The sequence below is a fragment of the Oryx dammah genome, unplaced genomic scaffold, assembly GCF_014754425.2.
Source record: "Oryx dammah isolate SB20612 unplaced genomic scaffold, SCBI_Odam_1.1 HiC_scaffold_20, whole genome shotgun sequence".
Taxonomy (NCBI): Eukaryota; Metazoa; Chordata; class Mammalia; order Artiodactyla; family Bovidae; genus Oryx; species Oryx dammah.
Genome location: NW_024070204.1, coordinates 42,247,295 through 42,271,573, shown reverse-complemented (window position 1 = coordinate 42,271,573; position 24,279 = coordinate 42,247,295). Strand labels below are relative to the sequence as shown.

The 24,279-nt window shown below is 39.2% G+C and overlaps 1 protein-coding gene across 1 annotated transcript in view; it reads left to right on the top strand.

Moving 5' to 3' along the window:
* Positions 1–2,016: 2,016 nt before the first annotated feature.
* HCN1 (hyperpolarization activated cyclic nucleotide gated potassium channel 1) overlaps positions 2,017–24,279 on the top strand; it is a 446,451-nt gene continuing 424,188 nt past the window's right edge. Inside the window, exon 1 of the mRNA XM_040262465.1 lies at positions 2,017–2,423. Coding sequence (XP_040118399.1) covers positions 2,017–2,423 — 407 coding nt within the window. The remainder of the gene's footprint in view (positions 2,424–24,279) is intronic.

The window sequence follows — 24,279 nt, the reverse complement described above, 5'->3', positions numbered from 1 at the left end:
TCTCCTTGGTTTCCTTCTTCCCTCAGCACCTGGTATCCTCACCTGACCTCCTGGGTTTTCAGAGTCCCTACTCTGATAAATCGGAGCACTATATTGTTCCTATTTTCCTTATTTCTTACCATTGAAATTTGGCCACCTATACTTATTTCTTAAGGTTCTAGGTTTTGATTAGCTAAAAACAGATGGTGTCTGAGTCAGGGTGGAGTGTGCTGAACAAGGAGGTGTAGTATAGACTATGGTAAGTAGAATGGAAAGGAGAATTGTACAGAATTAGAGCACAGCTAGGCCTAAGGGAGTCTCATTTCTGCTTCCCTCTTCTTTTCCGCTCTGTTCTCTGCTTCCTTTTTCAGCCTCTGTTAACCCTGCATGAGGGGTTCTAGTTGCCTTCCTCTGTCTGTATCCCTGCCTCTCCTATTCTCAATTGGCTTCCTCCCTGTTCAGTTTTTTTTCTTTGTTTCAGGAAAACACTTTGACTGGCCCCAACCATTTTTCGTGCTAAGTCACTGGTTGCCAGCTTGTCATAGATTTCCTCCCCGAAATGCCCGCTCCTCTCACTCTGAAAAGTGGCTGTCGCCAACAGGACCCATGAGATCAGGGACTCCTGGCAGGGTAGGGATTCCTTTACTGAGGCTGCTGGCAGGGAGGCAATGCGTGTAACTGGAACAGATGTTTTGGGACATTTGGGAGTCCTAAAGCTCTTCAGACTTTGGGGCTGCCCTGCTGAGTGACTGGTGAGTTTGGCCGCACATCTTGCATCCTTCAGCTAATTGACTGGGTTTGGAAGACACCAAGGGAATACGAGGAATCTCAGAATGCTTTCTTCAGCAACAGCAGCAAGCTGTAAGTTTCACTTGAGAATAATTTCCCCATCTGAAAGGGTCATTACATTCTGTCTAGATTCCAAGGCATCTTGGCTTTCTGGTGAGGCATCATTGAACACTGACCAAACATGCAAGCCTCTTAGTATGTTCTATCCATTATATAACTTGAAAAGTTAGGTCAGCTCTGGTGAGGTTTCCCTAACACACTTTTCTCTCATTATTGGCTGCTGGAAGACCAGCGAATTGATGTGAGTGGCCTTGGGAAGGAAGAAATTCCATCTTCTGCATACGAAGCTCCAGAGAAAAATCAAGGATAAGTGTAAGGAGGTCAGCTGTCTGTCCCTAGGTGCTGAGCTTCATCTGCAAAGCCCCAACTGATTACCCTGGGTTACAAAGAACCTAGTCTCTTTCCCTGTCTGCCTCTCTCCTTCAACTACACACACACACACACACACACACACACACACGCACGCACGCACAATTCCCTGTACTCATGAAATTTAGCATCTAATGTCAGCCATTACTTTCTAATGCACACCCAGCTGGACGCTGAATTTTCTGCATCCAGAGCCACACTCTCCCCCTTTCCTGATCTGTAACATCATTCAAATAGGAGTTCAATGTGACAAGGTCTCGAGAAGTTCAAGGATGTTTGTCTCTTTCGGATGAATATATATCCGCTGGCTCAGTCTTTCTCTCACTCTCTCTTTGCCTCTCTCCTCCTTTTCGTGCAAAAATACACCGAGGCTCTCACATCATGTACAAATGAATGTTTCCGAGGGCTCCGAAGTTCAATGTCACGCTGGGCAGAAGTGGAGCGAGAGTGGAGCGACAGCGTGTCGCGTGCGGGCGGGTAGAGTCCCCCTCTGGCCAGCAGAGGGCAGCCGAGCGGAGGCGCTGGTGCGCGAGGGCTGAGCCGAGCCGAGCCTTGCTCGGGCAGCCTCAGCCTGAGCACCAGCCGCGCCGGAGCCCGGAGCGCAGCCACTGAGGGCAGCGGCGGCGGCGGGAGCGAGGCGCGCAGCGAGCAGCGGCGCGGGCGGGAAGCAGAAGCCGCCGCCGCCGCCGCCGCCGCCGCGACGGGCAGCCGGGCTCGGCGGCCGCCGGATCGGGCCCCTGCCCCCTCCGCCTCGTGTCCCCGGCGCCGGGCGGCCGGAGAGTCTGGAGCCCGCGCCGTCGCCGGCCGCGTCCCCCGGGCATGGAAGGAGGCGGCAAGCCCAACTCCTCGTCCAACAGCCGGGACGATGGCAACAGCGTCTTCCCCACCAAGGCGCCCGCGACGGGCGCGGGGCCGGCCGCGGCCGAGAAGCGCCTGGGCACCCCGCCGGGGGGCGGCGGGACAGGCGCGAAGGAGCACGGCAACTCCGTGTGCTTCAAGGTGGACGGCGGCGGCGGCGGCGGCGAGGAATCGGCCGGAGGCTTCGAGGACGCCGAGGGGCCCCGGCGGCAGTACGGCTTCATGCAGCGGCAGTTCACCTCCATGCTGCAGCCCGGGGTCAACAAATTCTCCCTCCGCATGTTCGGGAGCCAGAAGGCGGTGGAGAAGGAGCAGGAAAGGGTTAAAACTGCAGGCTTCTGGATTATCCACCCTTACAGTGATTTCAGGTGAGGACTCTTCGCTCGCCGCCCCACCCTCCCTTCCGGGCGCGCCCTCCTTCGCGCTCCCGGCTCCTGGGAGGGGTCGCCCCGGGACTGGCGGGGAGGGGGCGCCCGGCCGGCCGCGGGAGGAGCTGCCGTGGCTTCTACCCGGGCGGCAGGCTCGACTCTTCTACAACTAGTTTCCACCCAGGAAGGGGTTGACTGATGAGTTCCTGTTGCCCGGGGAACCCCAGGGAAGGTTCTCTTCCTTTGCCTCGGGAACTTTGGGGCCAGATCGGGGGAAAAAGGCCACGGCGACCTCCGGATGGGAGGATGCCAAGTTGGGCAAGGAAACTTTCACTTCGGAGAGATGAGAGTGTAAGAAAGTGGCCAGAAAGTCGTTGGGGGTGCCACCTTCCCTCGCGCTGTTCCCCCAAGAAGTGGGTCCCTCCCAAAGAGGCAAAAGGCGCTTCTGAGTTTGGGGAGAGGATGAGGCGACCCGAGACGGTGACTCACGGGTCCTGGCCCGTCCAGCCTCTCTCGCCCATAGAGGGTGTTAATCTGTTTCTCATCCGCTTACAGGCACTTGGTATCCTCAGTGCCTTTCTTCAGGAGAGCGGCCGGCAGGCACAGGAAGGGTAATTTGCGCTTGGATTGCCCCTGACTTGAGATTTCAGTGGAGCTGGCGCTGCCTGGTGGGGCAGGAGCCAGACAGGAAGCCTCGAGTTCCCGAAAAGGAGACAAAACGCCCCCTTCCTGAAACAGAGGGGCACCCTTTCTTGACCTTGGCTACTAGTCTATTTCAAAAATCTCTTTTCCATTTCCCAACTCGGGGAACAAGGGCAGGAGAGCCGTCAGCTGTCAGGGAAACTGCTTCGGTGAATTGTTAAGACGTTCCCTGGTCTTATTTGTCGCCCAAGTTTTCATTGGGTTATAAGCGTGTTTAGAGATTATCAAATGAAGGTCGTGAAGTAGATCCTCTTATTAGTGTACGAACACCCTGCGGTCACATTATATTAGCGCCTGAGGAAGGCTGTGCTTTTAATTAAAAAAAAAAAAAAAAAAACACAAAACCCCGTAAGCAAAAGCCAAGAGTGGCATTTATGTATGTAGATATGTGTGTATGTATGTATGTATCCATTTACTGCTGAAATCGTTTGGAAAAGGAAATGTGGTGCAAACTCAGCAATTTTAATAGGCGGCTGTTAAACAGCAAACAAATGTAGCAATAAAAAGCAGCATTACTTTGAGTTGCTTGTAGAAACTAAGGGACAGTTGCCTTTAACTCCACTCCTTGATGGGAGCTGTCCAGAGTTCTGAATAACATTTAGTGGCAAACCCATTCTTCTGCCGCACAAAGCCTTGGAAAAACCGTCTTCATCTTCTCTGAGATATACGTAAAAATACATCTATTCTCAGAAATAAGTAACCATGTTATTTATGCATAAGATGAATGTACTTTAGGAAGTGTAGAATGTTAAAGTTCTTATATGGAAAAACACATAACAAATTCCAGAGGAGGGCTTATAAAACATAACATTTATAGTGTATGGAAAATTAAGAGTTTGATTGAAAAAGTGTTCATATTAAAATAATCTACTAAATAATCAAACATATTTCCTCCAGTAGGCTAATACTTATAGAGGCAAACTATGAATGACCTTATTCTAAGGTATATAACATTGCCATATTCTTTAGAATTTTAAGTTGAAATCACATGTAGAATACTGTTTCTACCTCAGTCTTCAGTGGAAATATATTTCAACCCATACTGTTATTTCTTCATGAAAGAACATTACAGAAACTGCCTTTAGTCTTAATAACAAAACTAAGCGTGGTCTTTCCAGAAATATATGTAGTTCAATATCTACTTGCAAATAAAATGCTATGTTCTGTTTAATTTTGCACTCAATTAAATGGTTAATTATGATACTTTTATTTCTCAAGCAGTATGAAAATAGTCTACACTTTTCAAAATGGTGGCATATAATTAAACTTTCATCATTTATTAGATAAAAAATATAGGGCCACCTTTCAGGAATTGGTATAGTGTGCCAGGATCTTTTGAATGAATGAAATTCATGAAATTAAAGATTCTCCACATTTTCCTAAGTAAGTCATATAAGACAGGATATCTCTTTAAAACAAACAAAATAAATTTGTTACTAAACAGGAGGAAGAAATGGAAATCAGATGATAGTTCGACTTTATCATGCATTTGAAAGGAGAGATGATTAAAAAGTGAGTTAATACTCTAAACAAACTGCTGTGGAACAGTTTGGAACATTTGATTTTCCCTTGCATAACTGGAAAAAGAAAATGGTAGAGGTAAATATTATTTAGATTTTTAACTGGAAGGAATCTGAAAAAAATAGATTTTAAAACTCACAATTACTATATATGCTGGTCTTATCAATAAAACAACAAACTAAGGAAGAAATGTAAATACTTGCATATTTTAAGTCATTATTATTTTATTGATGTCTTTATACCATTTCACTACCAATATAAGGTTTCTTAAAAATGTAACATGTCAGGATAATGTAATAAAAAAATAAAAATAAAAAGCATAATTCTGTTAGCATTTTTCTTTTTCTAAAGGAAAAGCAGTGTGGGAATAATCCACAAAATGTAGAAATGTTATAATCATGAGCTGTTCGCCTCGGACCCTTTCCTGATGAAGACACTTTAGGGTGCTTTGCTATGTTTCCTACAATGCCAAAGTTAAGTTCAGTAGTAATTTAGTGACTGAGAAAGTGAGACTTAAGAATACCTTTCCATGGAGAATGGGGGAGATACCAGAAATTAAAGATACCCAGTTTTTTTTTTTTTTCTTTTAACCCCCTTCACCGTCCTAAGCCTTCGAAGATCCAGGGAAGTTTCGGCAGTCAGTTATTTGGTCCCACACTGCTGAGTGGAGCATGAGCCTGCACTCCAGGGCATGTCAGGACTTTGACACTGCAGCTGGTGATCTAGTCCCTTCCCAGGATGACTGATTTCCAGGGCAGGCTTCCTTCTTCCCTCAGGCTGCGGGGCTGTGCTCCCATTGAGACTCCAGGGAGCCAGCTCCTCCAGGCGCTCTCACCCGCCTGGGCCCAGGAGTGCTGTTGCTGTGTCTGGCGAGTAGTTTTCTCTGCCTCCAGTGTAAGTAGGGCAGAGGCACTGTATTTCCCTTTCTTCTCAGGGGAGGATGATGTTAGAAATCTTCAGGGACTAAAGAGGATTCAAATACCATCAATACTGTTGGCAATAACTGGGTGGGAGCTAGAGAATTCAGTTTTTTTTAAAAAAGGATGTTTTTGTTTATACCATGGTATAGAATCACCCTAACTTCACCCAAACTAGGGAAAACATGGTTAAAAAATAAAATAACACTGATTTTTGTGTAGTGAGGACTTGGTTTCAGTCTTCTTGAGTTTCATGTGAATAGCGCATACATATAAATAATTTGAAGGTTAAACATGATTTTGAGGTTACTAACAGTGATTGTGTATTTATTAACTAAAACTTTACTTTTTACTCACTAATAAAAAAGTGATACTGGGCAAGCATTGTAATTTCATAGCCAGTCCATTTGTGATATAATCATTCACATGAATTGAAAGAATAGCTAGGGGACTCTTGTGGATGGTTGCTATTACATGAGTAATTTGCCTTAGAAGAATTTATCAACAGATTATTTTTCAGTTCGAGAATTCTACCATTATTTTGTTGGCTCATGCTTACATAAGTGCCTTTAAAAAAAAAAAATAAGGCTCCCATTCTATATATGCTGCCAGGAAACCTCTTGCCTCTGGTAAGGGAGGAGATTTTATATCTTGACTCATTATTTCTTCCACTGCGTTTCATCAATTAGTGTGAATGACTGTGAAAAGCTTATTGTGTGGTAAGTACACAAGGACTCTAAAGACCAGAGTCACTTCCTGAAGATACTGCCATATCTGGTCTTGCCTCTCTGCCTCAGGCTACATCCACAACTGTGCTGATGTCAGAGGTCACTGATGTGTTCATTAGAGAAGGGAGGCTTCTTCTGTATAACAGTTAGTCAGAGAGAGACTGCCTGTTTCTAGGAGCTTCTCCCAGGAAAACAATTCAACCTTCTGGGGTTTAAGGACTAATTAGCCTACTGTTTTGTTATCTTTGTGCAGAATGCACTGTATTTTCCCCAGCAATGCTCCTTTTATTTACTTTCTGTTATCAACACAGCCAAAATTAACCATAGGAATTTATTTTTTTCCTCTGTTAGGTGAACCTTTTTCTATCTTATAAATTCAATTAAGTTCTTCATAGTGGCTTTAGCAACTGGTCAGCCGAATTATAGTGAAACTATTTGAAAAAATGTGGAGGTATGAATTTATTCAGTTACGTTTTCATAGTATACATGTAAGTTATAAAACTTTAAATTTTGCTAAATAGTTCACTATTTAATTGCATTTAACAGATATAGTGATTATACTATTAAAATATTACAAGATATTTTCCATTTTTTCCTGAGCAACTTTGCCTTTAAACCTACTTTTGGGGTTTATTATGTAAATTGAGAGTCATTTTCCAATTCACATTTTATCATGTGGGCTTGTATTGTTGAACTTGTGTCTTGAATAATAATGAAAGAATTTCAAATGCATTGGAACCATATATTACATTGTTAGGATAGGCTCATTTAACAGAATTTAAACTTTCATATTTTGCTTGATCAAAAACCACAAACCAAAACACCACCAATACCAGAAAACAATTTAAATAGTATTTATAATTTTCCATTATTTCACTCAGTGAACCTGTGTCCCCAAGTGAGTATGAGGCAAGCAAGATAAATCTGTGATTTGGATGTGATCTTTTTGCAATCCCAAGTGTAATTCTTATGATTAACAGATTATTCACTTGTGCTCACTTGTGCTTAGTCCCTCAGTCCTCTCTGACTCTTTGCAACCCCATGGACTGTAGCCTGCCAGGCTCCTTTGCCGATGGGATTTTTTCCCAGGCAAGAATACTGGAGTGTGTTGCCAGGGGATCTTCCCAACCCAGGGATTAAACCTGTTTCTCCTGCAGCTCCTGTATTGCAGATGGATTCTTTACCTGCTGAGCCCATTTACTTCCTTACTTGGAAGGCGAAAATTGGATTTAGGATGAAGACTTTCAAATAGAGTTTCTTATAGGTATAATGCAAAATTATGGTAGACCATCAGCACTGCAGGAAGAGTATTGAACAAGTTCAGGGTCTGTGACAAATTTTCATTTCATCATTTTGAGTAAAGAAGTAGCAAGCTATGAATTAGGCTGACACAATATATTTTAGGAGGAGAGTTAGTGGTGATGAAGAAAAAGTTTGCATGCACTAGAATAAAAAACTATTTATACTTACACTAAGTACTTCCAAAATTAATTTGTGTGTGTGTGTAAAGGCATCTTGATGTACAAATTAGCATTATTTTCCCAGAAGAGAAAAATCAGGGGAAAATGGTGATGCTTCTTGATTCACTTGGAGTTTTCTATGTTTTTGCAAAATAAACCTCCTGGCTGTGTTAATTCTGTGTGTGTGTGTGCGTGCGCCTGCCCACATAAGCAAGCAAGAGAGAAACTGTTCCAGGGACATTTGTATATAAGCACATCTGATAAATGCTCATTTATCAGACACACCTCACCCAAGTATGGGTGATAAAAATTGATTTCATGACCCTTTTCAAGTTTATTTGTTAAGTTCCTGGTAATATTATGTTTCATTTAATAACGACCACTCAGTTAAAGCAAAGTATCAAAATTATGCGTGCCTCAGATTTACAATTTAACAATCTTATTTATATAGACCTGTTTTTATTTTCAAGATGTTACAGCTCTAAAGAAGTAAGGCTAATTAAATCTAAAATAGAGTGGATTTATGTGTAAATATAACTGATTCATTTTGCTGTACAGCAGAAACTACCACAATGTTGTAAAGCAACTATACTCCAATAAAAATTAATTAAAAGAAGAAGTAAGGCTAATCACACACACATAGAGTTAGCAACTGTTTACACATTTTTTGTTCAGGTTTCATTCAAGTATTTCACTATTATCAGCAGTGCTGCAGCAAACATCTTTGTCCATTAATCTTCATTATATTCTGTATATTCATCTTCATTATATTCTGTACATACTGATCTTATCAAGTAATACTGCTACCAACTAAGACTCTTCTTAAAATTTTAAGTGACATGGATACAGCACTGTTGATGTTCTTGTTTAGATATTCACAGGCAGTTTTAGGACGGAAAGTCAGAATTTGTCCTCCATTCTGTTCATCATAGAGTACGTGGAGTGGCAAGAATGATCTTATGCCATGTTATCTTATGTCTAATGAAGTTATCACACTACTTAAAATCCTTTGAGGGCTTCCCATTACTCTTGAATATATTTGACAAACGAGCTACAAGACTGCATAATTTCAACTTATCTGGGCAGCCTCGTCACACACGTCTCTCCCTCACTGTCCTCAGCCACCTGGGTAAGTTTTCAGCTCCCAGAACAAGCTGAGTTCTCTCTTGCCACAGATTTTGATGTGACATTTAACCCCATTGCCTGAAATTCTCTTTTCGCTTTAAGTCATTCTGCATTATAACTAGTTTCTCTTCCTCATGTGGATTTCAGTTTAATCACTGTGATCACCTTCAACACCTCCCCCCTCCACTTTCTTTTTCTGTCTGGGCTTTTTGTTTCATCAGAATGTATACTGCATGTATGTTTTGCTACTAGAATTTAAGCTCCTTCACTTCATCTGCATTATTCCGTTGTATATTCCTCATGCCATAAGAATGCACGTAGTAAACACTTTTCCTGCTAAGCTTTCTCAGATGCTTTAGTTTTTAACAAGTTTTTGAGATATTACTTATCTACCATACAATTCACTCATTTAAAGGGAATGATTGAATGTTTCTAATATGTTCACCGAATTGTGCAGCCATTACCACAATCAATTCTAGAAATTTTTTATCGCTCTACGAAGGAATGCTGTATCCATTAGCACTCAATTCTCTTCTTTCCTTCCCTTCCTCCCCCACACAGCTCTATCCAACCACTAATCTACCTTCTGCCTCTATAGATTTTTTTTTTCTTATGCTGGAAATATTGTATCAATGGAATCATATAATACATAATTTTTTGTTACTGCTTTATTTCAGTTAGCATAATGTTTTCATGTTTTATCCGTGCTATAGCATATTTCAGTTCTTTATTTAGTGTGGTATGGATATACCAAATTTTGGATTTCCCTGGTGGCTCAGATGGTAAAGAATCTACCTGCAGTGCAGGAAGTCTCCTGGAGAAGGAAATGGCTACTCACTCCAGTATTCTTGCATGGAGAATCCCCATGGACAGAGGAGCCTGGTGGGCTACAGTGGATGGGATTGCAAAGAGTTGGACACGACTGAGCGAATAACGCACACACATGTACACCAAATTTTACTGGTTTATCAGTTGATAGATACCTTAGTTTTTGGTCGTTATGATTACTGCTGGTCTGAATGCTATTGCACAGTTGTTTTTTTTTCTTTTGTGCAGAGATGTATTTCCGTTTGTCTTAGAAGCGAAAATTCTGGCCCAGTTTATTAAAAAAAAATATTGAATGAATGCACACTTCAACCAGGGTGTGCCGCATTTATTTTTTACATTAATAAATTCAGTTAAAGAAATCTCTTTCTTTTCCTACAGCAGTACTTGGCAGCCTTTCCCTGTTACCAGTGTAAGTACACGTCCCAGCCATTACATTTTCCTGCCCAGTTTAGAGAGGACTAAATGAAACTGAAGGGAGGTTAATAAGCACCATGAGCCTGGTGACATGGATGGATGATGAGAAGTGGGCCAGAAGTTTAGCTCTCTGGAATCTTTTTTTTTTTTTTTAATAAGCTTTATTTTTCAGCAAGTATGTTGTCTTTTTTTGTTTTGTTTTGTTTTTTTTTGACTGCATGACATGTGGATTCTTAGTTCCCTGAACAAGGATAGAACCCATGCTGAAGTGAAAATGCAGACTCTTTAACACTGAACCATAGGGAAGTCCCAGTTTAGAATCTTGATTCTGTCACTCCAGCTCTTTTACCTCAAAGAAACAAGACTGCCAGTATAAATAATTCTCCACATCTGCAGGAAAAATTTATGTTAAAGCTAATCATTTATTCTCCCTCCTTCTTGAAACCATCCCAAAATAATATGAAAAAAATGCAAAGAAACACAGACAACTAGAAGAAATAGGAGAAAGCAGAGAACAAGGGATCTGGAAATATTTTGGGAAATAGAAAAAAGCTAATGAAGTTACTCTGTTAACACTTACCAATCCTTCACTACTGAACCCCAGAAGTGTTCAGGACATGAAGGGACCAGTTAAGAAATAGTTTCCAGGAAAACCAGTCTGAAACCAGGAGGACTAATTAAGGGTCTCTTTAGTGAATGCAGAAGTCTTAATCCTAATATAGAAGGCTTTGTTGTGCTTGGTTAATTCTCTTCAGGCAGGAAACAGGAAAATTACCTTCATGGAAGATACTTCAAGGTCTTCCAGTAAAACTTCTTATTTATTACCTAATGACCTTACATTTGTATACAGAGACTGTATGTATATTTTGGTACTAAATCATCTAATATCTAAAAGAAAAAGATTATGAGACTTTTGAGAAACATCTTCATCATAAAATAGAAAAACCAAGTCAAACAGCAAAAGAAAGTCCCAAGAACAGAGAAGCATTTGGGATAAGGGGAAACTCAACATTACTTTAAAATGCTCTAAAAATCATATCTTCAGCAGGGTATTTCATCTGTACAGTAAGAACAATATGCTATGAAGAGAATAGCCAGAATGTAATAAGTTGGCACATAAAGTCTAGCAAACCCCTCATAATTAGGGCCAAAAGAAAAAGAATAGAAAATATAAGCAAAAATAAAGGCTAATTTATAAGATCAAACTTTATAAAAGGAGTTTCAGGATGAAAACATAGAGTGAAAATTGACATTTGGAATTAACAGACACATTTTAAATAAAATTTCCAGATGGCAGGATGTGAAACAGCATATCTGAGAAACTCACAGAGTGCTCAGCATCATGAAAGGAAAAGACCCTACCAAGGGTCATCACACACCTCAGAACTCCTCTGAATCAGAGAAAAAAAGAAAAAATGCAACAACAAAAAATGAAACCCTAAAACTTTCCAAAGAGAAAGTTACAAAAGAAGTGAGAAAATACTGTAAGGTAACTGATAGTGTGATAAAGTCTACAAAATTGTGAGAGAAAGTGACCTCTAAAAAATTGTAAACCCTTCATAATAAGAAGATTTAATAAAACCAATCAGAGTTCAAGATTCTAATGTTAATCACCCATGTATCCTTTCTTACAAAGTTACTGAATGATGTGCTCCAGTAAAACAAAGAATCACATCAGTGTGAAAACAAAAGATGGGATATGGAATCTGACAGAGAAGAACCTTGAAAGAAAGTCCCAGGAGTTCTGAGTAACTGGGTGGTCTTGAAGGAAACCAATCTAAACAGGGGCCAGAAAGCAGAGGACCCTGGACAAAGGCTTTCAGGGGAGAGAAAAACGGTAATCAGCTTTTGAAAAGTAATGTTACTAGGCAGATCCTTTGGAACAAGCTATCTATGACTTTCACAGGAATACTTATTGGGTATGTTGAATATGAACTCCTCCGCCAATACAGGAGACATGAGAGACGCGGGTTTGATCCCTGTATCCAGAAGATCCCCTGGAGGAGGGCATGACAACCCACTCCAGTATTCTTGCCTGGAGAATTCCATGGACAGAGGAGCCAGGTCGGCTAGAGTTCATAGAGTCACAAAGAGTAGGACAGAAGGGACTTAGCAGGCACTTAATACAAGCAAGTAAACAAAAGAACTTTATCAACTCCAGGAAGAAAGTGTTAGCTCTCAGTCATGTCCTACTCTTTGCGATCCCATGGGCTCTAGCCCACCAGGCTCCTCTGTCCATGGGTTCTCCAGGCAAGAATACGTGAGTGGATAGCCATGTATTTAAGAGGAAAAGAAAATTAGATTACTTGGATCAGCAACGAATAACAGTTACCTGGCCATTGTAAAGTAAATAAGGATGATTTACACAAAGATTATGGTTCTGTTATTCTGGAAGGAAAGAGAAAGGTAGATGAAGGTTGTTACCACTGCTGCTAAGTCACTTCAGTCGTGTCCGACTCTGTGCGACCCCATAGACGGCAGCCCACCAGGCTCCCCCGTCCCTGGGATTCTCCAGGCAAGAACACTGGAGTGGGTAGATGAAGGTTGGATGTTCTAAGAAAGCTGAATGATTGAAAATGAGCAGGGTTTAAAGTTGATCTATGTTTCTTTTTGAAATTTAATGTCTTTTTGAATTTAATGTCAGAAGAAACAATTAGGATGTTTGAATTAAAGAAGTGGGTGTGTAGAGTGAAAGGAAGGGAGTTTATAATCTTATAATCCTTTAATACTATTTTAGTTGTTAAAAAAAGATTATGGATATGTTTTGAAGTGACATAGTTTTGTTAAGAACACAGATTCTGGAGCCAGTCTGTTTGGGTTTGAATCCGAATTCCACCACCTCAGTATCTAGGCCTCAGTTTCCTTAGTTATAAAAATGAGGAAAAAAGTATTGGGTTGGGAAGATACATATTTTTGTGTTATGACTATATAGTGTCTAGATGTAGTGGCTCAGAAGGTAAAGAATCTGCCTGCAATGTGGGGGACCTGGGTTCATTCCCTGGGTTGGGAAGATCCTCCTGGAGAAGGGAATGGCAACCGACTGCAGTATTCTGGCCTGGAGAATCCCCACGGACAGAGGAGCCTGGCGGGCTACAGTCCAGGGGGTTGCAAAAGAGTCGGAACGACTGAGTGACTAAGCACAGATATGTAGTGCTTAGTCGTAGTATCCTCTGCTTCTTGATGCTATGTCAGCTATTATGAAAGTAAAACTGAAATGGAATTAAGAAGTGTGAACTATTTGAGAAAGGAGAATACTAAGTACATGCTTGTCAGTCTTCCCAGTTCTTACAGTGGATGTGTCTGTGAAGGGAGGGCCGTGTAAAGGATGTGCTGTCCTGCTTTCTTTTTATCTTCAGGGAAGACTGGGCAGCAGAAACCCTGATGTATGGTGGCAGTTTTTGTGTGTGCTCTGTGAAATAAGTTCACTCATGAGAGAATGAACATTGGAGAACTTCTAATACAGCTTCTATCTGCAAAATTTTCTAGATGTAATAGTATTATTTTCTAAGTTACTATAGAATGCTACAGTGTTGAACATTTAGAAATAGCTTTTGGGGAAAATTCTAATGGCATTGAGTTGTATACTCCTTCACATTAATCTTTATTTTCATTAGAAAATGGCATAAACCATTTGGGGTCTTGTTTCAAATCAGTTAAAGGTTATCTATGAGCCAAATAAGATGATTCATAACTTGCTAAATTCTCATTTTTCTTTTAATTGTCAATTATTTTCCTTTGGAGTATCATTGATGTACAATATTAATTTCAGGTGTATCATATAATGAGCCAATATATTTATTCATTATAAAATTATCATTATGGTTAGTCTAGTTATCATCTATCATATATAAATTTATTACAATATTATTAGTTATATTTCCCATGTTGTATATTATATCCTCATGACTTATTTATTTTGTAACTGGAGTTTACACCTCTTAATCCCTGTCTATTTATTATTTATTGTCAAATTTAATAGTCTGTGAAAAAATGGTCATTTAGAAATATAATTTAAGAAAAAATCTTTTTTTACATCATTTTTCAGCAGATGTCACTTATTGCCCTTGCAGAATGTGTTAGCCTTATTGTTTTTTTAAGAGTATATTTTATTAAAAATTATGCAATTTTGATTGTTTGAGAGACATGAGTGGAGAATGAGAAAATGACTATTGAGGGTTATATGGGTATACTTACTGGGAGAATGAGTATTCCTTTTTTCTGTAGAAGAGTCATTAATTGTTTAAATTGTTTTTTTTTTTTTAAGATTTTTGTTCTGAGCATAAAATTTGGTATTTGTCTTGGAAAATCATGTAAGTAAATTAGGATGAAGATTAGAAACATATTGTCCGGGATTTAGATGCATTTTTAAAATATATAAAATAGCAGAGATATAAAATAGCAATTACCTAGTTATGGTTGTACACATATTGAATAATATAAATAACCCCCAAATCCTATGAACTTAATTACTATTTATATTAATTGTTCCTTGACTAACCATTTTTGTTAGTGACACTTAGATTTCAGGCTCACAGAATACTTTAAGAATCAAATGAAATCTGTGCATTCTCTGCCTAGAAAAGTGCATGTATTCTCAAAATTTTTGACTGTAATTTTAAGAAGTTTTTGGTTCCCTTCAAGCACAAGAAGTGAAGACTTCTTTAACTATTTAATATTTTAACACAGATGTATGATACTAGAAACAATGTATGGAAGACACAGGGAGCTAGAGTTTTGCTTGGACATTTAATCATTAGAGCTACAGTTAGAAACATTTGCCTTGAGAATTGGACAGAATTCCATCAGCCAAGTTAGTTAGTTTTGAGGCTAGATGTGGCGCTATTGTTGAAGAACCTGTCTGCCAGTGCAGGAGACATAAGAGACACTGTTTGATTCCTGGGTCGGGAAGATCTCCTGGAGGAGGGCATGGCAACCCACTCCAGTATTCTTGCCTGGAGAATCCCATGGGCAGAGAGGTCTGGAGGGCTACAGTCCTTAAGGTTGTAAAGAGTCGGACCCGACTGAGTGCCTTAGCACGCACACACCTTGTCCACAAGGATTGAGCAAAGATCATTCTGTTGTTGGGTCAGTCAGTATAATCAGGCACAGAATTATATTTGGGCTGAGAAGAGGCTAAATTATTTTTCTGCAGACATGTTTATCTGCCTTAAAGAGCTTAAAGAACCAAGTGATAAATGATAGAATTAACTGCAAAATTCACTGAGAATTTATTATAAGACATATATTTAAAAATACCAGTAACTTTCCTATATATTAACAACTCTGAGGATAGTTAATAGAAAAATCAATGTCTATGAAAACCAAAAATATAAACTATATATAAAAAATGAGTTTTACAATAAATACTATTAATTGACAAAGATAATTGAGTAAAATCCATTGTTACCAGTTTATAGCAAAATTAAATCCAAATAGGTTAAACTTTATTAAACGTAAAAATAATTTAAATCAGAGTTCCTAAAAAATATTAGCAGATTATTTACTAATGTTGCTTTGGGGGAGAGCTTTCTAGCATATGGCTCCAAAGACCGTGTAAATTGTTGCAACTTTTCTAAATGTCAGTTTGACACTATATAAAAAGTTTTTGAAAATTTATAGGCCAGTATGTTATTTTATTAAAAAAAAGATACATGTGAATATATGTATATAAGAATGAGTCCTATCAATATTTTTCATAATAGAAAATTATAAACAAATATAACCTGAGTAAAATTTCAACGCTATTCTATACCCCTTGTTATCAGTTTTCCTCCATATCTCTGCCTTTCCTTTTCTTCATTCTGCTACTGCTGCTAAGTCACTTCAGTCGTGTCCGACTCTGTGCGACCCCATAGACAGCAGCCCACCAGGCTCCCCCGCCCCTGGGATTCTCCAGGCAAGAACACTGGAGTGGGTTGCCATTTCCTTCTCCAATGCATGACAGTGAAAAGGGAAAGTGAAGTCGCTCAGTCGTATCCAACTCTTCACGACCCCATAGACGGCAGCCCACCAGGCTCCTCCGTCCATGGGATTTTCCAGGCAAGAGTACGGGAGTGGGGTGCCATTGCCTTCTCCGGCCTTTTCTTCATAGTACTTCACATAATTTATTTATGCTAAATGTTTTGTTTACTTTAGTTTATTATCAACCCTCATCTATAATTTAAGCCTGACTTAGGATGCGGGTTTTTTATTGTTTTAACCATTTTATTCTCAGGATACATGTGTGTGTGACACAAAGTATATGCTTAATAAATATGAATGAATGAAGAAATTCTAGGAACACTATGCTTAGTTTTAGTTTTTGTACATAATTTCCAACAAACAAATGGTATTTTCCCCTATATTTGCTACAAAAACACTATTTTAATTTAGCGTGGGTATGTTAATCTGATATACAGAAACATATATTTAGAAATAAGATTTTATGTCACTTAATATAATACATACTTGTATTAATTCTGTTTGCTGTAATGCTTGTTTTTATGTTGTTTAAAAGAATTTTGGGAATATATATTATGGATCTTTAGGGATCTTGTTTCACAGACTTAAATGTCATTGCCTTTGGAATCAATGTTATCTTCATCGAAATAGATTTGAAAATACATCTCTCTGGGCAGTGACATTAAGGAAGAATGGCTCATTTACTTTCCTGTATATATCTTTTTTTTTTTTTCTTTTGCCAAATTGTACTGCTTGGTATAACAGTAGTAAGCATTTCATTTCAAGCCCAGTTGTATAGAGGTAGAAAATTAGTGCTATCTATAGGTATACCTAATAAAGGTTGAGTCAATGTTTTGAAAGAGGATTAATTTTGAATTTTAACTCTGTGGTAAGTAGATACTTTTTTGTGTGTTTGACAAACAAAAAACACAAATTCAAGCAAAAATTCCTGATAAAGCACTAGTAAATTGGTTCTTGTATAGTTAATGGAAAGGAGATCATAGATCTTGATACAAGAAAATTGAAGTTGACATAATTTTGAGAAGGAAAGGGAACCTGAATCTTAGAAGACACTGATAGTTTGGTTTTTGCACATAGAGAGTGAAACAAAAAAAGCCTCTGACAACTTTCATAGCAAAACTGTCCCCAGGAACCTAAAAGATAAGCAATTGGGACTGACCTGTGTGACAGCTGCAAGACCTGTGTTTTGTAAACCTCCATGTAGGTCAAAGGAAAGAAGTTATGGGAAGCAAGGTCATCTGGTAGACCTGAGAGCAGATGACCCTTCCATATAACCCCCAAGTATTTGCTGGAAGAGTAGCTGAAACTCAGATGAGATTTGCAAAATCCAGTAGCAGGAAGTCTGCAGTCATTTGAAGAGGAGAAATGATGTCCGAGGTTTGGGGCAGGAAATGTAGGTTAAGGGCCTGGAACAACTGGAAACCTCAGATAGTAGAGAAATTGTCAGAGTATTCAAGAGTCAGCTTGCAGAAGCCAGATGGGCTTCAGAAAGCATAAGAATTTCAATGAATTCAAGCTTATTAGATGTTTAAATTTAAGTTCATAATAATGTAAGAAATCATTACCTACTGAAACTCAAAGGGACCCAGTTCATTACCTTGAAACCTAAGTGAATAAAAGGAAAGAATCAAACACTGACCCTGCTTTTCCTCAGTTATCTGAACCAATGTATAACCAAATAGTAGAGGAGGAAAAGATTGTTCTTATAAAATCATTAATGCTAATACACGAAAAACTAATGATACATTTAGAAATTCATGGTTTTATACTTCCATTCAGCGAATACATTTAGATGTTGTATCAGTAGGTATCAAATACAAAGAGTGGAGGAAGGTGCTGAACTTTCACCTGGAGCATGTAGTCAGCAAAACCCAGTGTTAGAGAACTGACAGGTCTGTAGTAAGAATGGGATGGAGGGGAATTTCTAAATTAAGAGACATTCTGGAAATGGAGGCTTGGGCAAAGCAAAGTATACAGTCTAGGCATGTACAGTTGTGATGAAATTATAGAAGGAAGCAACAAGTGAAAGGAAGCAGAGCTATTATTTTGGAGGGTGGGAGGGGCCTGTGATTGGGACCGTGAACATGGATGGATGAGCTTCTTGGGTGGGTAGAAAAGTTTTATTTCATGTCCTGGGTGGTGATTTCAAGGTTATTTGGCTTATGATAAGTCACTGTTTTCTCCAGTTTTCTGTATCTGTTTTGTTTTATAATAAAGAGTGAAAAGAAAAAAGGTAAAAGGTCTTAATTTTCAAAAAGAAAGGTCAGGATATAATGAAAAGAAGTCAACTGTTACTGTTTATCTCTCTGTTTTACTCACAGACCTGCTTTGTATTTGCAACAAAACCCTAATAATGCTAAGGCAAAGCAATGGGATGCAACTTTATGGTAGGAAAATGACCCGACCCAGACATAATCTCAGAAAAGTCAGAACCTTTTAACTTGATTTGAGGAGATATTCAACCTCTTTGCAACTAATCTGTAAAATTCAAGAAAATAATATCTATACCCTTATGAATGTTATGATAATAATATGTGAAAAATGCCTGACACATAGCCCATGTGTGATAAATATTAAATTTCCTTTCACTTTCTTTTGTTATCCTGTTAATATTATATAGGTACAAATATATAAATTATAGTGGTTTTTCTAAAACACATGAGCTCACACAGTAAAGATTTATTGAAAGCTGAGTATGTTTTCAAGGACTATTAAATATTCTAGATGCAAAAAAGAATGAAGTTAAGTCATAGCCTTTGAGAGGCTTTTTGTCTGGTAAAAAGACAGTGTATACATAAGGATATAATTGTAATGGAAGGAAGGAATGCCAGTAGGAAAATTGTGTAAAATAGTATACCAGTGAAGAAAATCATGATGCCTTAATTCCATAATATTTAATCATCAGCTAAATTTTAGAATTTTTTTCACTGTTTATTTCTCAGATTTCTTTTTGGTAAGCCATTACAAATAATCAGTAGTTTTGCACATTTTTTTTTTTCTATTAAAGCAATTACCCTGGTGGGGTAAAATCTTCTCAAATTTGTAACAATTAAATCTTTATTAGTTCATTGTTACACTGTTGTATTCCAAAAAGCATAAGGTATTTTCAGGTTTGTCTTAAAAGTCAGGCAAGTCAAGATTTATTTCAGAACTGTATACTTAAAAGAGAGAAAAATCCTTTTGGAATGTAGCAAAAGGGTTTATTTATTGACTGTGGACTGCCTCTGTATCTCTTTCCTATGTAAAAATAAAACTAATGGCTATCCTTCTGTATTAACAAATCATGTTGGAAAGAGAGAGAGAAGCTCTTAACCTACTTTCCTATCTTCAATTTTTAACTTTATCATACTTGTTAATTGCCTGGGTGTCCTTTAACCATCTATTTCCATGATTCTTTCCCAGAGGCTTGGTTTAATTTTAAAAGTGCAGTGTATTCAGCCCTAATTATGTGAGAGTTCACTGTAGGCAAACAGCAAGAGATAGTAATGACCAAAATGTCTTCTTAAATCAGTGCCAGAATACCACAAGCACAATGAAGTAAACATTTCATGACTAGGAAATACAATTATATAGGGTAATACTTAGAAGCAAGTAATGCTTGAAAATAGGATTTCTTCCTAGAAACATCACTGTGATGTTTTCAATATATAATTTTGTAGTTTTATACATTTTATTTCTCTTATCAAGTATTTAAACAGGCTGAATACTCACACAGTCTCACATTCTTTTCATAATCAAGAAGTTTGTTGTTCAATCACTGTGTCATGTCTGACTCTTAGCAACCACATGGACTGCAGCACACCAGGCTCCTCTGTCCTCCACTATCTCCCATCTCCCAGAGTTTGCTCAAATTCATGTTCACTGAGTTGGTGATCCTGTCTAACCATCTCATCCTCTGCTGCCCCCTTCTCTTTTTGCCTTCAGTCCTTCCCCTTCATCATGAGTCAGCTCTTCTCAACAAGTGGCCCAAGTATTGAAGCTTCAGCAACAGTCCTTCCAATGAATCTTCAGGGTTGATTTCCTTTAGAATTGACTGGTTTGATCTTCTTGCAGTCCAAGGGACTCTCAAGAGTCTTCTCTAGCACCACAATCAAATAACTAGACCTCTACTTTATCTGAATTAGAATAAAGGTCACAAAGTATGCAATCTGTGTGCCTAGAAATACCATCCATTGTTTTCTTTATAAAGCATGCTATTCAGTTCAGTTCAGTTCAGTCGCTCAGTCATGTCCGACTCTTTGCGACCCCATGAATCGCAGCACGCCAGGCCTCCCTGTCCATCACCAACTCCTGGAGTTCACTCAGATTCACGTGCATTGAGTCAGTGATGCCATCCAGCCATCTCGTCCTCTCTCGTCCCCTTCTCCTCCTGCCCCCAATCCCTCCCAGCATCAGAGTCTTTTCCAATGAGTCAACTCTTCTCATGAGGTGGCCAAAGTACTGGAGTTTAAGCTTTAGCATCATTCTCTCCAAAGAAATCCCAGGGCTGATCTCCTATAGAATGGACTGGTTGGATCTCCTTACAGTCCAAGGGACTCTCAAGAGTCTTCTCCCACACCACAGTTCAAAAATATCAGTTCTTTGGCGCTCAGCCTTCTTCACAGTCCAACTCTCACATCCATACACGACTACTGGAAAAACCATAGCCTTGACTAGACGGACCTTTGTCGGCAAAGTAATGTCTCTGCTTTTCAATATGCTGTCAGGTTGGTCATAACTTTTCTTCCAAGGAGTAAGCGTCTTTTAATTTCATGGCTGCAGTCACCATCTGCAGTGATTTTGGAGTCCAAAAAAATAAAGTCTGACACTGTTTCCACTATGTTGACTTAAATGTCCAGAGTAAATCAAGAAATTAAGCATTATCTGTCACTGTTCTTTTTAGGATTTGGTGGCTCAGACGGTAAAGCGTCTGTCTACAATGTGAGAGACCTGGGTTCGATCCCTGGGTCGGGAAGATCCGCTGGAGAAGGAAATGGCAATCCACTCCAGTACTATTGCCTGGAGAATCCCATGGACAGAGAAGCCTGGTAGGCTACAGTCCATGGGGTCGCAAAGAGTCGGACACAACTGAGCGACGTTCCATTCCGTTCTTTTTACATTAACTTAGTGGAGGTGAGATTATTGCTGAAATCTTTTAACTGGTCACATATGGGAAAAGTGTTTTATTCTATGAATCCTGGTCAAAATGCAGACTTACCTGCCAAGTTAAAATTGTGGGCCACAGTTGTAAACGTCTTTATATATATTATCTCACTGAGTCCTTAGAACAGCCCAACAGGTACTATTTGTGTCATTCTAGAGTTTAGAAAACCAGATTATGGAGAGGGTAAATAGTCAGTTTCTAAATGGAGAAGCTGGGATTTGAACCGAAGGATCTGTGTGAGAGTTCAGGATATTAATTACTGTCCTTTGTCCCAGAAGAATTCAGTCATATCCTGATCCAGTGATTCTTTTTTCCCTGACTTTATTAAAAAAAAAAAATGTACTGTTAGAATTTATATTTTCTTTTTCTGGCTATAAGAATCTTAGTTATTTAGCAGATAGTCTTGAGTGGGAAATGTGCCCTGTTAGCCAAAGATTGGCTGCAGTTTTCTGAGAGTTTCATTTCTAGTTCATCATGTTGAATTAGATCCTATGTGTCAATACCTAATTATTTCAGATGCTCATTTATTTTTCTAAAGATCTAAATATTTGACAGTAAAGAGTTAAGGCTAAATCTTGAAAATGGAAATGTTCTTATCCAGGCAGGCAGATAAAATGGACATAAAACTATAATGATTCTTTCGACTCTACTTAAGTTTAAAACTCCAGAAAATATAACAACCAGTGAAATCAATTCTACTTCCTAAAATACTTCTAATTTCCTTTCATCATGTTTATTTGCCTTTTTTAAAATTAGTGCTTATATACCAAAATGAACAGACTATTTAAGTGGAAATAGCAACAAAGAGCTGTACTAATAATGAAGGCATTGAGAGGTGTTTGGGGGTGGAAAGAAGCTATAAAACTTTAGTTACAGATAATCTTGAAGAGATATAGTTATTACACTGAAAGGTCAATGTTTGCCATTAGATTGCAGTCTACCACCATATAAATGTTATATATTAGATAGCTTACAAATTGGAGTTCATTAGGATAATAATGGTCTACAATTGCTTGGGAAAATTTAGGAGGGTTTTTATTAGGCTTTGAGTCAACTGAAAAAAAGGCAACTAATAAAGGCAAGGAGCAATGTGTAAGGTTTTAGGTGACAGATTCCCAAGAAATTCCCCTGAACTATAATCCTGCTGTGGGCTTCCCAGGTGGTGCTGGTGGTAAAGAACCTGACTGTCAATGCAGGAGATGTAAGAGACATGGGTTTGATCCCTGTGTCAGGAGGGAGGAGGGCACGGCAATCCACTCCAGTATTCTTGCCTGGAGAATCTCATGGGCTACAGTCCATAGTGTCACACAGAGTTGGAAATGACTGCAGTAACTTACACTCCAGTACTCTTGCCTGGGAAATCCCATGGATGGAGGAGCCTGGTGGGCCACCGTCCATGGGGTTGCTAAGAGTCAGACACAACTGAGCGACTTCACTTTCCCTTTTCACTTTCATGCATTGGAGAAGGCAATGGCAACCCACTCCAGTATTCTTGCCTGGAGAATCCCAGGGACGGGGGAGCCTGGTGGGCTGCCATCTATGCGGTTGCGCAGAGTCGGACACGACCGAAGCGACTTAGCAGTAGCAGCAGCAGCAGCAGCGACTTAGCACATATGCATGCACAGTCCTCCTGTATGTCTGAAATAATTTCTTCAGGTTTCCTGAAGTCTGATGAACAGGATAGTCCACCTAATGGAGTCACTGTTTCCAAAAACTGTTATTTCATAACTCACCATTACTTACTGAGCAGCTATAGATGTAACCTGAGAAACTAAATCCCTGACAGAATTAGAACTAGAAAGAGAGTTACTGGAGAATTAGGAAAAAATCCTTGTGAAGCTTATCTGTTTAAAAATATAAGTGATTTTAAATTTTTGGAAAAATGAGATGTGATATTATCACCAATCATCAAAATCAGAATTTCATGGATAATAATGGATATTCAAAAATATGTTTCATTATTTGTCCTCCCTAAGTAAATTTAGATTATTCATCTGTAAGAAATGTTTAAACTTTTTAAACAACACAAAGCAAAACAAACCCTTGATTTACCATTTTAAACAACACAAAACAAAGCAAACCCATAGTTTACCACTTACCTTTACAGACTTTTATAAGCATTGATTTATATTCACTCTCTCCCACTTGTTTATCATTACTTGACCCTGCACTACCGGGCTTTCCATTTGAGCAGTGCAGTGACAAAACCAACCACCAACCAAATAGCAAGTCTTGTAAATGTCATTCAACCTCTTTGTTTCTAAATCTAGGAAACACTTTCCAGACCCCATTTAACTTCAGCCCTTATTGGCACTTGACATTCCTCCTTGACTTCTCTGACCCTTCTCTCCTCTGATTGTCTTCCTACATCTCTGCCCCGTGCTTTTGCAGGGCTCTGTCAGGCTCTAGCTTACCCTTAGCTTAAATGTTACTGAGTCTAAGGGTCTAGCTTCAAAGCTCCTTCTCTCCTCTCTGTACATGTTTTCCTTGGGAAATGTTATCCATTGCCCTGTTCTGAACTACCACTGCCTATACGCTAATGATCCTCTTGATGTAGTCCAGCCCGGAGTGTATTCCATAGCATCAGACCACATACCCAAGTGCCTCTTTGATTTATTATGTTACCTTTGACCTGTTGGCCAAAAATGTTCTTCAACTTCTGTTTCCTTATGGATGGAGGATTAACAGTTATGCTTAACCCTGAATCTCATTATTATTCTGGGCTCCTACTTTTTATTCCCTGGCACTCAGCCTCTGGTGCACAGGTGTGCATCTCGGCATGTATACACACATACACACGTGACTCACCATGTCTGACCTATTCTACCTCCTGAGTATGCCTACCACTACCATGGGTCATGTCCTCCTCCTCCCCTAGTTTTCTACTGTGACTCATCCATTGGCTTTTAGTGTGGCTCCACTTCTGTCTTCCAAACCAATATCATGTACCTACTGCATTTTGCCTTTTGCTTGGCATACATAGAATGGTCTTTCACGTCTCTCTATTTTTTTTTTTTCACATTTTCCCAACTATTTAACACGTGTCTAAGGACAAAG